Below are 15730 nucleotides of genomic sequence, written 5' to 3'. Positions count from 1 at the left end.
AGTCGCTAGCTGGAGCCTGCCCTTACCCTCGTCACAAAATATTAGATTTGTGGCGAGCAGGGCACACGCTACAATAATGGACACCACACCCGTAAGTTGCAGTTAATCGAACAACCGCCTCAAGGAAACAGCCGCCGGCTTTATTCAAAGTATGATGCGCAAACTCATGCCGTGCTCACATCACCACAGTTACTAAGTAACACATTGTTACAAGGCTTAGATGTGGGGGGAGATGTGAGCATATATCATAAACTATTGCAAATTATAGGGTACACCAGAAGCTTGAAAATAACCTAAGCAATCAGTCCTACCCGGAAAAGAAATGTTTACCAAGAGTTCAAGAGAAGTATCCAATCGTGGGTACTTAGGGAGAGTTTAGAATTGAATGGAAATCAATATGGCTCAATTCAATAGTCAAGTGAAGTTGTAGTTGTAGTAACAATTTTAATATAGATATTACAAGTTCCCTTTGGAGGAAAAAGGCAGCTACCAATCCAGGAGGCCTAGGGGGGGACTTCAGACATGATTTCTTTACCCAGGTTCCACCACCAAAGCAACGGCCAAAGCAGCTGCAGGGTAGGACTTAGCATCCTACAGAATTCAATGGGTAGCAGAGCATCAGCATAAGGGTATGCAGTTGGGCTCCTCAACCCCTGACAAAGAAGGTATGCTTAGGGCATTGGGGATAACAGCAAGGGTAATAGGTGCACAGGTGGTTTGTTTGACACCTGGGGCCAGTTGGTTGGATGTTCTGGTCTCCAGTCTCGACCCCTGGTTCAGGATTGCTGCAGGCTGGACCTCAGGCTGTTGGGTGAAGATGCACATCTGCTGCTGTTCCCACAAAAATGATGGATCCAAAGAATGTTGCAAAAGGTAGAAGAGTTCTTTGTCTCAGAAAGGGTCTGAAGGTAATGGTGAGGGTAAACAAAATGCTTCAGCTCCAGCAAAACCTCCCTTCCTGAAAGAGCGCAGGAGCAGCAGAGCGTCAGAGTCTGTGTCCCTCTTAGAGTTCACTGGGCAAGATGCACAGCTCTCCAGGCCTTGTAGAGGTCCCAACACAGAAAAGTCCCTACTCTGGATAGTGCAGGCCACCAACAAACCCACAGCTTCCTCAGCCTTGTAGAACCTTCAGCAACATGCAGGACAGAGAACTAGCTGTACCGCCTGGTTTGAGGGAAACACTGTGATGGCTTCCCTGTCTCCTTGAGTAAACACTCCCTGCCATTTACGCATGGCATGCAGTGTTTACAATGGATTCCTATGGAATTCAGCTGCTTTCTGTTGGAGTAAAAAAGCAGGCGAATTCCGTAGAATCCACAGCATTTATGCCAGCATGAAAACATCACGCTGGCATAAATGCTGGAGTATTTGTATGGCGAAGAGGAAGGGGGAGGCAGAATCGTACTTTACGATATGTGCACCTCTCTACATACAAATGAATGAAAATATGTTGTGGGGTAAAATTCAAGCGGAAAATGATTATGCATACATTTTACAAATTCATATTATTCTGTCATTTTGAACATGATCCCTATTTTGTTTACCTTCTAATCTGCCACTGACAACTGTGATGAATCCAATGGAGTCATCACAGATTCCCTGTCGTTACCTCCTCCCAATTGAATATAATACCGTGTGTACTCAATAAGCTGGAACATTACTTAAGGGGACAGCAGCCGCTCCCTGTTCCTCACCCTAAGGGCAGCTATTTGTGGGAGGATCACATGGGAGGAAACAACTACCAAGGAGTTGTCATGGCTTCATTGGATGAGGTACGGTATGCCCTCTTTACCCATGAGGAAGAACCCCTAAAACCCAATACCCTAATGACCTATTGACATGTGTCTGTTCCCCCCTGTATAGGAAGTACAGGAACCTCTTCCCAATATTCTTTAAGTCAAACTCCCACCTATGACCTAATGAATAAAAGCTCCAACAAACCCCTTTTTGCTTCTGGTTCCCCTTCTTGTGGAACTGGTCTTTCATGTGGAATCATTGAGAGAGTGACTATCAAATTACATCAATGGACTCCAACTCCCACAACCACCTAGGTACTACGATGAGGGGGGATGGAGGAATTGGTTCAAAGTAACAGGATCCTCAAGCTTAATGAGCGTGCTAGTTGTTTGGTGAAAACACCTGTGCGCAGGACATTTAAAGATGGCAACCACACTATGAGCAGTGCAGGAAAGGATGTTGCATCTTCCGCAGAGGTGTGCACACGCTGGAGACACGAGCTGGTGTGGCGGTGCAGTGGAGCTCTCCAGCAGAGAAGAAGAGATGCAGTGCGCGAGCAGGACATGCCATGGAGACGCCTCGGCAGCTCGAAGAGGCAGTGTTCTCCTTTGCGGGACCTGTAGGGAAGCAGGTGTGCAAGAGCCGAGCCTCGAGGGAAGCCAGAAAGATGTTGGAGCAACCCAGAGTGGGAAGCAAGTGGCAGAGCCACGCTGCAGAAGTGCGAGCCAGATTGAAGGCACTACACAGAGCATAAAGCAAGTGGGGACGCAGGGGCGTTTCGGCGACTGCGCCAATGACAATTTGAACATTATGAGATTGCTAATACAGAAACACTACGATGATGGTTTGAAATCAGAAAAGACAAAGTACAGATCCAAACCCCTGTAACATATGATTGCATGAAATTCAAGTGTGGGGAAAAGCGTGAATGAACATTGAAACAGACAAGTATACCAAGCCAAGAACAGTATATGCAGTTTTAAGTATAAAGAGGAACTGTAATATTCTTAGGGAGTCATGGCAAGAAAAGGATACCAGGCAGTTGAAACTACATAAGAAGTCCTGGCAGGGACGTATACCTGGCAAATGGAAATATAAGAGAAGTCCTGGCAAGAGAGTACACTAGGCAGTGGAACGTGCATAAAGAGTCCTGGCAGGGGAGTGTACTTGTCAAATTGCAAACCTACAAGAGATGTTAAAGAAAGACAGTGGCCCTTATTACGAGTTCGGCCGGTAGCCATGCCGCTATTGGCGGCATGGCTGCTGCCGAAATCGCATCCGTGTCCGGGTCCTCGGAATGAGGACTTACCGGGCCATTCCGAGTTCGGATGGCCCGGTAATTCCTCCCTCAAGGACCAATAAGGCCATAACAATTATATACTTTTGAATTGATTCTTTCACTTGGCCTGTTGTTTTTTAGTCTCTGCCTACTGCGCTGGCCATTCAAGTCTTAACACCAAATACTGTTGAAACTCACTGCGCCCCTCCAACTGTGCCCGGAACTTGTCACATGCTGTTCTGCACACAGGTTCTTCTCTTGTTGTCTGGTTTCTTAGTTTTTAATTTGCAAAAAGGCAGTTTAGAATGGGCACAAAAGTTACGAGTTACTAACCATCCATAAGAACCAATTTGTTTCCTGAATCCCTTCAACCATCTTGAGTTGGGAGAGGCCCAGAATCCTGGAGGAAGTCCAGTCAAGGAAAAAACTTTTAAAGAAACTCAAACTCACACAGTGACCTAAACCTTTCCCCAAAATCCTGCTGAATAAATATTGGGACCTCAAACATATATAAGATTTCTAGTGGATGGAGGCTGAATCCTCAACATTTAAAAGATCCCAAATGTAATGGTCTGTTCTCACCTTCACTAGAGAGTTTTTCCCTGATTAATGATACTGAGGACATGGAGGATTGGATTACTTGTGATCCTTATAATGCTCATGTATGTGGTCATATATTTGGGTTTGTGGCCCAATTTACGAAATCCCACAAAATGTGGTCTCATTCAAAACTAGTTGACTAGGTTGTCAGCAGTAATCTTTGGAATGCTTATCTCAAGGGCGCTACCAGGGATAATATGGATACATTGATCAAAGCTAAAATTGAATATAATAACGTGTGTACTCAATAAGCTAGAATGTTACTTAAGATGTATACCGAGTTCCTGGCCAGGTATCTGAAGTAAAAAAGGGAAAACAGAAAGTAGCTGCTCTTCATTCTGAAGGGATACTGTTGACCAATGATAGAGATATAGCCACTGTTTTTGCTGAATTTCAGTCAACTTTGTATAGCCCCCAAAAGTATCTCACTCCCTGAGTTAATTGAGAACTACTTTAAGGGAATAAAAAAACCTTGTTGCAGTCCTCTTCTTTTGGTTTGCTAGAAGTCCCAAATGTCCTGGGAGAAGTCATTAATGTCAGGAACGTTTCTCTCATGGGAAACGCACCAGAACGCTAGTGGACTTCTGAATGAGTTTTCGTTTCAATTTTGAAACATCTGGGTCCCGAGATCACCTCCATCATATAATTCATTACTTTCTGCTTAGTTGGCCAAGGGTACCTTTTTTAATCGGTGGTTACAACTATCCTTGCTTTATACCCTAAAATGTCCAGCCCAGTTTAATGAATAAATGAGTGATGCAAAGTTTATGCTAAACTTTAGCTTTCTTGGCTGAACACCCTACTTAAATTGCTTGGTAATAGAGACGAAGCTGGTTTCCTTCACATAAGGTTTTCATTTTGAAATGACAGGTTGCTGTGTGACACTATTGCGCTGACTTCTTCCTCATCCAGGTCTTGGGTTGCCATTGCACTGGACGTGTAACACTTTCGAAGGTGTAGATTGCTTGTTGGGAACTAAAATTGGCCACAGAGATAGGTTTGAATAATTTTTTTAAGTAACTGGAAATCGAAATGTTATCCCTTTTTTTAAGATCAGTATATAGTCTAATGCTACCATAAAGCCTAGTGGATTGCTGATCAAATGGGTTTCATTGGGCCATCTGTGAAAAAGGTATTTGTGCATTGGATCATATTTCCAACATTTACTGCAGAGGTTTATGCTTGCTAATGTGGAAACCTTCAGGTATGAACAGCTGGCTCTCTCAATTAACAGACTTCTTAGGAAAACAGAGACAATAAGAGTGGCCTCAGTCTTACCGAATACTTCAACTGAGCCACGTTTTAGGTTCTTGGCAAGTGTATTATGCTGTTGGGATTTTTGATAGTTGTTGGGTACAAGTATGGAACAGTTAATGGGCATCATATTCATACCTATGCGGATTTATTATGTGTGTAGGCACATTGCGCTGTAACCGATTTGTTCAGGTTATGAACAGACATATGCTTTCTTTTCTTTTCTGTCCTTTGAGTGCTTGTTGAATTTATTAAATAAACCATGCATTTTTCCTTATTACTTTGCAGTGCACAACAATCATTTTTTGTTTGTATTGTACAAATCAGTCTAGAAGCCAAGTACTTGAACACTAAAGATTATGTGATTCATTTGCATACAGCATCATATGACGCAAAGTAATTTGTGATTTATTAATTTAAAACAATTTCTGATGGGAAAATCCCTTTTGAGTTTACAGTTAATAAAAAGGCAGTCTCTGCTCACCTTAGGCAATCCATATTTTTCCTGGCTTATAGAGGGTATTTGACCTTAGTCTCCTTGAACAAATTGAAGTTCAGCAATTGAGATACATGTTGGTCACATGGTCAATCTGATGATTCCCTTAAGCATATGCTCTTCGAAGTTCTCTGTTGGGCTTCCTTCTGGGGCACAGTTTGGCCTACCATTTGCAGGATTTGCAGTATTGAATTGCACATGTTCCCAGTTTTGTAATATTGCTGATATATACTCTTTCCGAATTTGGGAAACTAGGCTGTATTAAATCTTTTCATTCTTCCCATTAGAAAGTTGGAAATATGTGATTACTGCGCATTACTTACTGTGCAAAAAATGAAAATGTCTAATTTTGTTTACCCAAAAAACAAGGGGGGTCCTGGGAGTCTCTCTGCCAGACATTAGTCCTGGTTGAGAGAGCCTTACCCAGATTCTTTAGCTCACTATCTTTCACAGAGGAGAAATATCCCAAACATATCAGTCTTTGTCCTAGCCCTGGGACAGTTCAGCACCGAAATGCCAACAGCAACCCCAGACACGTGTTTCGGTCTGGTTGGACCTCATCAGTTGGGTGGAGCTGTGACTCTCTAAAAATAGTGAGAAATTTTGTTTACCCCCCTTTCACTGCATATATGAGAGGGAAACCCCCGCAACCCCAACTGCATCGCACATTCATTATTTGCTTTAACCAGGTGAAATCGGATGTCGAAATTCGACATCTTTGTTTGTGCAGTAAACGTATGATCCCGGAAAGTTGATGCCAAGTTGTTTAATGGTCATTGGTGAATCAAGTCTGCCTGACTCATGGGCTGGAGAGGTTGATAATATGTTATCTGATAAACCTTCATTGAGTATTCATCCCGGTGAGAATGATCTGATTGAATTTGTATCTAATACAATGGCCTACTATTATGCTGTGTTTCACTTTTACCTTGGTTGCATTTACATTTTCACTTATGACAGCTTTAACTATATGCACTGATTGTACTTGCACGTATTTATTATTGTTAAGTGTACTTTAAAAATTCCTCATCTGCATGTTATCTATCTTCCAATGAATACAGCCCTTCTATAAAGATATGTTTCTTGTTTATACTAAGCCAGCTGTTTTAAATAATATTTCTGATATAGTGTTATTATATTTTCCTTCTGCTGCTGTTTTATCCAGCTATTGAAAAGTTAATAAGTGAGGGAGCTGGGGGAGACTTAGGAGACAGTGGGAGGCCACAGATCTATGGTGTTCTCGTTTCCTATCACTCTTTTGGCTGCAGATAGTCTTTTTTCTCCCCTTCTAGGACCTTGCAGCCCCGCTCAGGAGTATGCTATTGTTTCTGTGTTGAAGCCTGCAGATCACCTCACCTGCTCAATTCGGTTCACTAATCCCATGCTGGACATTCCAGCCAGCAGCGTCTTTCAGGTCCAGTCACAGTTTAACGTGGGAAAGGGTGAGTCTTGTCAAAAGCTGCAATGTTACTAATTCTCTTTTCTGCTAGAGTCATGGGTATGCCCTGCCTGGTGGCCATGGTGAAATACCTGTCTTTACATAAAAATAAAGGGTGGAGGAACATGTGCATTTGCAGGCCCGCCCAGCAGTGTGCCAGTGACTCCCTGCAACTCAGTCCTTTGCTTCAAATACTCATGACTGGACTTTCTTTACTTGGCTTGTGGTTACCTGCTAGATTAGTTTCTTAGCTCAGCTCCTGGCTCCCAATGATATCATTGATGATTTATGATCGTCAGTTTCAAGCAAACACACTTGTGCTACTTGCAACTGTCTACAGCTGACTTTCAATGACTTTAACTCCAGAACCTAGCGGCCTGAACATTCCTGGCCAGATTGCATGCTCTGCAATTCCCTTTTGATTCACGGTTTCAACAACAAGCTCTGTTAGTGACCCTCTAACTTAGGCAGCATTGACATGTCTTGCAAGTTCCAGAACCTCGTAACCCAGAATCAAAAAGTCTAACAAAGCCTCAGGTGAGTACACCTTTGTTTTCAAAGGCCGATAAATTCTTACCTGACAAGTTGCCCCAACAACCAGGGAAGGGATCTCAGAACCAGGTTCTGGCTGGTACCAGATCCCGTTCTCCAACTCTTCTACTAAAACAAGGGATAACTCTGATGCGCTTACAGGACATAGACGCAAATCTGAGGGCCTCAAGGTTCTGAAAAATCCTAAACATATACTGCAGCCTAAGAACAGTGTAAATGTAGGGGCTTCTAAATCTAAACATCTGACGTTCCCCTGTCTAGAGATACCGCGAATGTGTTTTCTAGACAAAAGGAGATGGTTAGTACAATCAAGGCGTGTCAGCACCATTGCTGCCAAAAGCCCATACATTAAAAATTAGAACGCGTTAGATCGTTTGTAGATCGACGTGCTTAGGAGACTTGCCATTCAACATGCTGGGAATCTTTTAAATGCATTTTGCTATAGTAATAAACAGGAAATACAACTTAGAAAGCTACCCACCTGTTGTAGGGCCAGCTGACCCCCTACCAAAGAAGTGGCTAGGTTACGCACCTCCCAGCAGGCCATATTCAGATTTTCTAACCTCTATTGGATCTACCTTCTCGCAAGACATTTTTGTTAGAAGATCTGTTGGTTTTGAACATTTCTCTGAATTATTTCAGCTCATTGAGTAACCCTTGCGTCAAACGTGTCAAATTTATTGGCCAAACATCATTGAATGAACTACAGTCATTCCATAAAAGGGGGTGGGGGGACAGATTGTCCCCACAAATGTCAAGTTGTCTCTTTAGCGCCTGCAAGACCTTTTTGAGGAAAACATTCTTCTCAAAAGCACCTGCATAATGAGTATATTATGGGGGTCATGTTCATAAAATGCAAATTGCATGCAGAGTACAGGCAACGTTTACACATATGTGCTTTTGGGTCCCTTGCATGCAATTTTCAAAATGCAGAGTGTAATTGTGAAGAGAAAACCAAGGCTTAATCGCCTTTACACTTCACTTTTACTCTTCTTTGTGAGCAATCAAATGCTGCCTGTAAATTACGCTTTACAGACAGTGGGCCTCATTACAAGTATGGAGGTAGCCATGCCGCTTTTTATGGCTACCCCCATACCGGGTACCGGGTCCGGGTTCCTGGAATGAGGAATTACCAGGCCATTCCGACGTTGGAGGGCCCGGTAATTCCCTTTCCTGGAACCCGGATTGGTACATCCCCATTCCCATTTGAGACCCTATAGGGCTCAATGGGAATGGGGAGGATGCTAACAACAGGCCCGTTAATGACGGGCCCGTTGTTAGCATCCTGGTCTGCTCGCGAGACCCGCTAAGGACGTCTGGTAAAACCAGGCGTCCTTTGCAGGACCCACGAACAAGCCTCGTAATGAGGCGATAGGGGGTTAACGGCGCTGGCAGCTCTACCGGCACTGTTAACCCCCTACCACCTTCCTCGTAATGAGGCCCAGTGTTTTATAATGGATTCCTTTGAAATCCTCCTTCCATTTACAAGGTGTAAATTAAATGCATTTTGTATAAGAATCCTTTGGTTTTACGCTTGCATGAAAATCTCAGGTGTAAAACCGAGAGCTCTTCCAAGACGGAGGAGGAAAGCAAAGCAGCAATGCAAACTTTATTTTGCTGAATTCCTATGCCTTGGAAAGGCACAACAAAGGTATGGAGTGCAAAATGATGAAAGCATTATGCATTGCTTTTATGCTTTCATTTTGTGCACCACTCAGTGCAAAATGACCCTCTAAATTATTACATTCTTGAGGTATAATGCATTTGCACACTTTTGATGAAAGGCATGCACTTTTCCCTTTCCCACTTCCGCTGCACATGACCTTCATGTCTCCCATCAGCACTTGCTCAGCCCCTGGGCCCACATTGCTGCACTCTCCCCTTGTCCCCTCCCCATCTCTGCCCCCCACTTCCTTCCCTCCCTTGCACTTTATGTTTTCTCCACTTGCACGGTAAGAACGTCACTAGGCCTAGTACAACCGTTACTGTTGTTTTTCCCTATACCCCCCTCTTTTTATTATGTTGTGGCGCCTGGAAACACTTGTGTATAAGCAGCATACAAATGTCCAATAAATAAAAATAAATACAAACCTTTCAATCTCAGAACGGGAGTCAACGAGCAGCAGCAGAAAAAGGGCAAACTGAGAGGAGAGGCAACAGGGCAAGGAAAGGGCACAATCCTCAAGACAAGACCCATGGGAAAAGTACAACCCACTTAGTGTTGAAGATTCCACTTACAAAGGTCCCAGCTGTAAGGTAAACTCAAAAACATGATAACTCAAATCAACCAATCAGCAATAAAAGTGCACGAGTAGCAATAAAAACAAAAGTTTATTACATGCAACCTCAGCCAGGAATAATACAAGCGTCATTCAACATGTCATCATTAAATGGTGGTTTTTATAGGCGTGAGGGACATCATAGCCTTAACAATGTTTCAAGATACATGTAAATTATTATTCACTGATTGGACAGTAATTGCTTTCCCCTACATAATTCTATATAGTACCTAGCTCTATTGACGTAACCTACCCCTTGCGACCAATCTACTGTCCTCTTCTTGACAATGATCTAATAATCAGGTTTTCCAGCTTCTCCATTTTTATTTATTGTTGTAAATTCTCACATTTTGCAACATACAAATCAGTTCCCCATTGGCTATCCCACCTCAAGTGTTCCATGGTGGGTTTCTTCCCCCTTCATTAACCAATCATTTTGTGAGGTGCAGACAGTGTGGCAACAAAAATGATGACCTCATCACCTTCTCATGGGACCGAAATGTTGGCACCTTCTGATCTTTCTCAGCCTTGTGACTGTACAAATGACAGCTAATATTGCGACTTCTCTTCAAAAACATGTTTCACCTTTCAGAACATTTCTTTCCTTTCCCATTGTGGGATATCCTATGTCATATAGCTTGTGCTACCACAGGACCATGTGCAAATCGTGTGTGTGTGAGAGAGAGAGAGAGAGAGAGAGAGAGAGAGAGAGAGAGAGAGAGAGAGAGAGAGAGAGAGAGAGAGAGAGAGAGAGAGAGAGAGAGAATCTTTCACCTCTATTGACAGTGTGTTTCTCTGCTGCAGTTGTCCATTACTCAGCACGCTACCTTGTTCTCACGAAACTGTGGCCTTCATCTTGCAAGTTTTAATTACTGTTTAGGAACACTATTTGTTATATTATTTCTCGCGTGGAGTTTAGGAACTTGCTTCACCCTGCGCTTCTGACTAATCCCTGTGCGGCTTTTCGCTTCTGCCTCTAAAGGCTCTGACCTTTTTCGTGCACCGTCTAGGATGGACATGAATTATGTGTATTTTACTATGAGGAGAAATCCATGTGCTTATGTGGCCTACTAACTCATAAATGGCCCAGCGAGTTGCATCTATTATGGGGCCTATATTTGTATATGTGCAATCTAAATTCTAATGCAGTTAATAGGCGGTAAGACAGATTTGTGCTTTGCATTGTAGTTATTACTTGTGATTGTACTAAAGGAAAGCTATTCCACTGCTTGTGGTGCCCTCTGCATCTTTCTCTCCTTATACATGTGTGTCACTACTGCTCAATATTTGCCTATTGTCAGGTGGCAAGTGGTAATTCATAGAGTTTGAGGATGATGTTTTATATCAAGGCGAGGTGTCAGGTGCTAGAGGGGCTTGTATTCCTTTCTTTTGCCATTACAGCATTTATTGGTTTCCCAGGCCAAAATGGCGAAATAGTGGGCTGATCTGATTGGTTGGGAGAACAATAGACTGAAGTGCCTTGGCATGAACTCAAAGGTTCTATAACTGCCTTTCATCCCTAGAAATGTCTTGTCAGGTTGTGTGTTATTTAAGCTCCTTAACTAAGGCCCAATTCAGACTCCAGAGGTTTAACAGTTGAAGAAAGAAGTTAATCACTGTTGAAGAAGTTTGAGGAATCAAAAAACAACAGATGGGAGCACAGCAATTTGAGGGACAATGTTGTGTTTGAATTAATAATACTGTAATTGTAAATAGTCAAACAGCAGCATTCAGTGAAAACTGTTAATATTCACTTCTTGTGAGAACGACTGGTAGGGACAGTCAGCAGAGAGGTGATCACCTTTAAAACAGTGTTCAATGATTCAAAGGCTGACTGTAAAGTAAAGGACAGAGCAGATCGTGCACTCAAACGTTCAGTACAAGGTGGTGATGGCGCGTGTTTCCCCATTAAGTACGGAGCGATGAAGAGCTGAGTTAGTCAGCTGTACATCGCGAGAGTTTTAGACTTTGGTTTTAGTCCGCGGCGGTTCCCAATTAAGATGACAAACCGCTGAAGCTCCACACTGCTAGTCAAAGCGGTGGGGGATAGGCAGACGTGCAGCAAGTTATCATGTCCAACAACGTGCATCGAGTTAGAAATAGGACAGAGTTTTCATTCTTAGCTTTTCAAGAAGATCGTTTCAATGCACATGAGCCGCAGAGGAAATCCTAATTCGACGCGCGTTTGCACAGAAACTCACAGACAAGTAAAAGCAGACACAGAGTGGACAAAAATTTACAGAAAAACTATTGTAAAACAACTCTGAACAATTGTAATTGGTTATTTATAACATGCTTAATACCCAGAGGAGTCTAAGCATGGACCCGGACTCGAACCTGTGTTGCCCCGCGTTGTCTTGCTTCCAAGGCGAGCGTGTTGCCCCTGAGCTATCCTCCGGAGAATCCTTCACCAAGCAGAAAGAAAGGAAGAGTATACTACTGCAATAAGAAGGAAGAAGGTTACAGAAACCAATGCAAGACTTGTAAAATAGTTTAAATAATAGAATAGTTAGTTAGGAATGGTTAGTTTAGGTTTTCCTCTCATAAGAGTAACATTCTTTTTACAAGGAAGAGCACAGGAACATTCTGGAAACGAGAAGGGAGCGCAGTTACCATATGAACACCTCTTTGCTTGTAGCAGAGGGAAGACAGGTAGTAAACACATTACTAAGAAGATCATATTTTTACCCCACTGAACCGTGTATTGAGTAATCAGGTTTTGTTTATTTCACTACAGATACCAGAACCAGGCCAGGCAGTTGGGAGCTAGGAGTGCCTGAAGTTTGTTGTTTTACCCACTAATCCTTTCCTTTCCCTGGCGTTCTCAACTCAGCTGTAAACCTGGGGTTGAGCAGGGAACCTCCGGAGAGGTTCTGTGGGATCAGCATCAGCTCCTGCAGATTACAGCAAGCCTGCCTTGACAGGATGAAAGGCCCACGATAGAACATCAGCCTGAGCTGAGATGGATCCCACAAAGGCCTTGACTAGTTCTCTGGGGGACATGATTACAGGGAGAAGATGAGGGCTGCTAGGATGGAGACCCAAGATCTACAAGCCAGATGGGAGGAGTTAAGTATTAAAGTGTCCAGCTTTCAGGCAGAAGGAACATCACGCTTGCCTAGTGAAGAGGGGAATTTAGACTATGAGCTTCCAGTGTTAGTTAAAGAAGATTTGGCGGGAGGTTCTGTACCCGAGGAAAGCAATAAGGGAATTTTGAGAGGAAAGTTGGGTCCAGTCCCTTTAACCCCTCCAGAACATTTTGGAGGGGATGTGAAGAAATGTAAAATATTTCTGACTCAATGTGAACTCCATTTTCTTTGTAGAGCAAAGGCTTTTGTTACTGACACGGCTAAGATAGTCTTTATGCTGTCTTATCTTACTGGTTAAGCAGCAGCTTGGTTGATGTTATTGGTAGGCCAAGGAAATTCAATTTTAATGGATTTGTCAGCATTTAAGTCTGAGTTCAAGAACATTTTTGATAGGCATCAGCTTTCTGAAGAAGTTGATGGGAAGCTTTTAGAATTGAAACAAGGAGGCAAGGATTTAGTGAGTTATGTTACTCAGTTTAAGTCTTTGGTTTTAGAAAGTAGTTGGCCAGAGGAAAAGCAAGCCTCATTGTTTTATCGAGGTCTTAGAGAGGATTTAAAGGCTGCGCTAGCCACAATAGTACTGTCAGGCTGAGACTTGAAAAGTTGTCCCAAGAAGCTGCTGAACCCCAACAGTCCCTCCAGAGTGTCACACCCTCAACTACCAGACTAACAGCTGAGCATAGCACACTCCAGGGGGAAAGGGGAAGTGGATAAAATAATAAAATCCCAGATCTCCTTCAAATACTTCTTGTAGATCTGTAGAGGAGAGAAGGAAAAGAGATCAGGTCTTGTTAATTACTACACTCATACATACATTCCTGCCCCCTACTTCCTCTGACCCCTTAGGTTAGAAAATAATTAAAAATTAAATACCTGGTTCTCCTCTACGAACTGCCAAGAAGAAGTCTTTATTTCTTGTCTGTTCCTTTTAATAAACTTGTAACTTGTTAACTTAACATGAAAGTCTGAGGTTCTTGAACAACCTAGAAAAGAGATGGCTGATTCACTAATGTAATTTAGTTCAACTCTACATGAGCCTGTGGCTTAGTTTTAAACTAAAAAAAACATTCAGATGAAGTTCTCTATAAACACTGTCTCTGAAATCCTCCTACGGCTTGAGTAGCGGGTTTGAAGTGAACCTGAGTTGCTATAAAAGATTCCCTGTTTCCAAAACCTCTAATGCCAGTGGGCGCGCTAACTGCGCCCTGCTGTCTCCAATGAAAGAATTATTGAAGCAAAGTCACTGCGCAACCCGCGCTTTAAATTATGAACACCTGAATGTCAATTATCAAAGTCTCTGTGCAACGCATGCTGGGAATCACGTTCTTTTCCCAACATGAAGCAATATTTGGGAAAACATTCGAAATATGTGCAGGGCAAGCTGCCACACAATGGAAAAAACTAAACCTAATAAAAAAATGGAAATAAATTCCTTTTTCTTGACGGCGAGTGAGTGCTGTAAAGAATATGCTAGCGGCAGAAGTCCTGGAAACCACTTAATGTTTTCCTTAAGTAAAATTGAAACACCCTTTCTAGAAAGGCAGTTTATTTTCACTCGTACACTATTCAGATAACTCTTCAGTGCTAAAATGATACTAAAACCCAAGCTGAAGTTAAGCTTTCCACAAACTGAATTAAACAGTCTATCCAGAACATTAGCAGTAGAACACTTAGCTTATGCTGGAAACTTGATGGCTTCAACTGCTGCCTTCTTCTCTCGTCTGCTCCAGACCCAAAAACATGAACTTCTTAATTCCAAAAGATGCCCCAAAGTAATTTGGCCTAAAGTAATGGAGCTCATGAACAGTTGGTCTTCTCAGCTGGGCTAATGACAATGAAAGGCAGTTTAGAATGCCCAGCCACTGCCCTTTGTCTTTCCCCAGCCAATCAGGGTGCCAGATGTGAACCACCATCTTGGCTTGGGAGATTGTCCACACACTGCAGATAAAAGTTAAGGCCAAACCAAACCACAGAGACAACAACATATATTACAGGAACCCAGGAAATCCCTGACAAGTAGATAGACTTATGACGTGTGAGGCCTTGATGAATTTGGTTATGCAAATAGATTATCGTCAGGGAGAACGCAGGGCTGAGCGTAAAAGAGGTGGATTTGAGACCAGAGTTTTCAATCAAGTTGATAGATAAAGTGGAAGAGGAGAATCAGTAAACAGAGATTTAAGACCTGGGAATTCAGAAAGGTCGGGTAAGTTAAGAGATCCTTTGTCTAAGGATGAGAAGGAGAGGCGTAGATTGAACAACTTATGTATGTATTGTGGGAAGTCTGGGCTTTTTGTTGGAAACTGTCCCTGGTGTCCCAAAAACCCCTTCAGCATCCAGCAGTTCGAGAACTCAACAGGTGGCCAACACAATTCAAGCAGCAGTGCCACACCTTAAATTAAATGTATCCTTCTCTGTTAAAGGGGTGTTAAAGGCAAGTGGTCCGGTGGTAATAGACTCAGGTGCTACCGGGAATTTCATGGATTGGAATGTAGGAAAAGGGCAGAACAAGTGAGAGCGGTGGATGGGTCTCAGTTAACATCAGGCCTTATTACACATGAAACAGTTTTGGTGGGCATGGAAATGCCTGGGAGACATTGGGAGGAAATCATCTTTTGAACTGATAGACACACCCCAGTTGAAAGTAATTCTAGGAATGCCTAGGTTGATTTATCATAACCCTCACATAGACTGGGGAAGGAGCATGGTGGAATTTACCTCATCCTTTTGCAAGGGTTATTGTTTGAAGGGAAATGTAATTCAGAAGAGTCCAAATAGGTCCTCGGAAGTAGTGGCCGGGTAGATCAATGTAGGTATCGACTGTACATACGATTGGAGCAGCAGTAGGAGACTTGCCAGAATGCTACCAGGAATTTAGTGGTGTTTTTAACGAAATAGGAGCAAATGAACTACCCCCTCATTGAGATTATGATTGCAAGATAGATCTAGAACCTGGGACTCAAATCTCCTGCAGTCGCTTCTATTCTCTAACAGAGAAGGAGCACA

At 42.8% G+C, this 15730-nt stretch overlaps 1 protein-coding gene across 1 annotated transcript in view; it reads left to right on the top strand.

Annotated features, from left to right (window-relative positions):
• The window catches only part of NUP210L (nucleoporin 210 like), a 1198481-nt gene that overhangs the window by 1004926 nt on the left and 177825 nt on the right, over positions 1-15730 (top strand). Inside the window, exon 35 of the mRNA XM_069651587.1 lies at positions 6659-6808. Within this exon, the coding sequence (XP_069507688.1) occupies positions 6659-6808 (150 nt within the window). The remainder of the gene's footprint in view (positions 1-6658; positions 6809-15730) is intronic.

Source organism: Ambystoma mexicanum, chromosome 1p, assembly GCF_040938575.1.
Source record: "Ambystoma mexicanum isolate Mex_15411 chromosome 1p, UKY_AmexF1_1, whole genome shotgun sequence".
NCBI classification, from domain to species: Eukaryota; Metazoa; Chordata; class Amphibia; order Caudata; family Ambystomatidae; genus Ambystoma; species Ambystoma mexicanum.
This window is presented reverse-complemented; position numbering and strand designations above follow the sequence as displayed.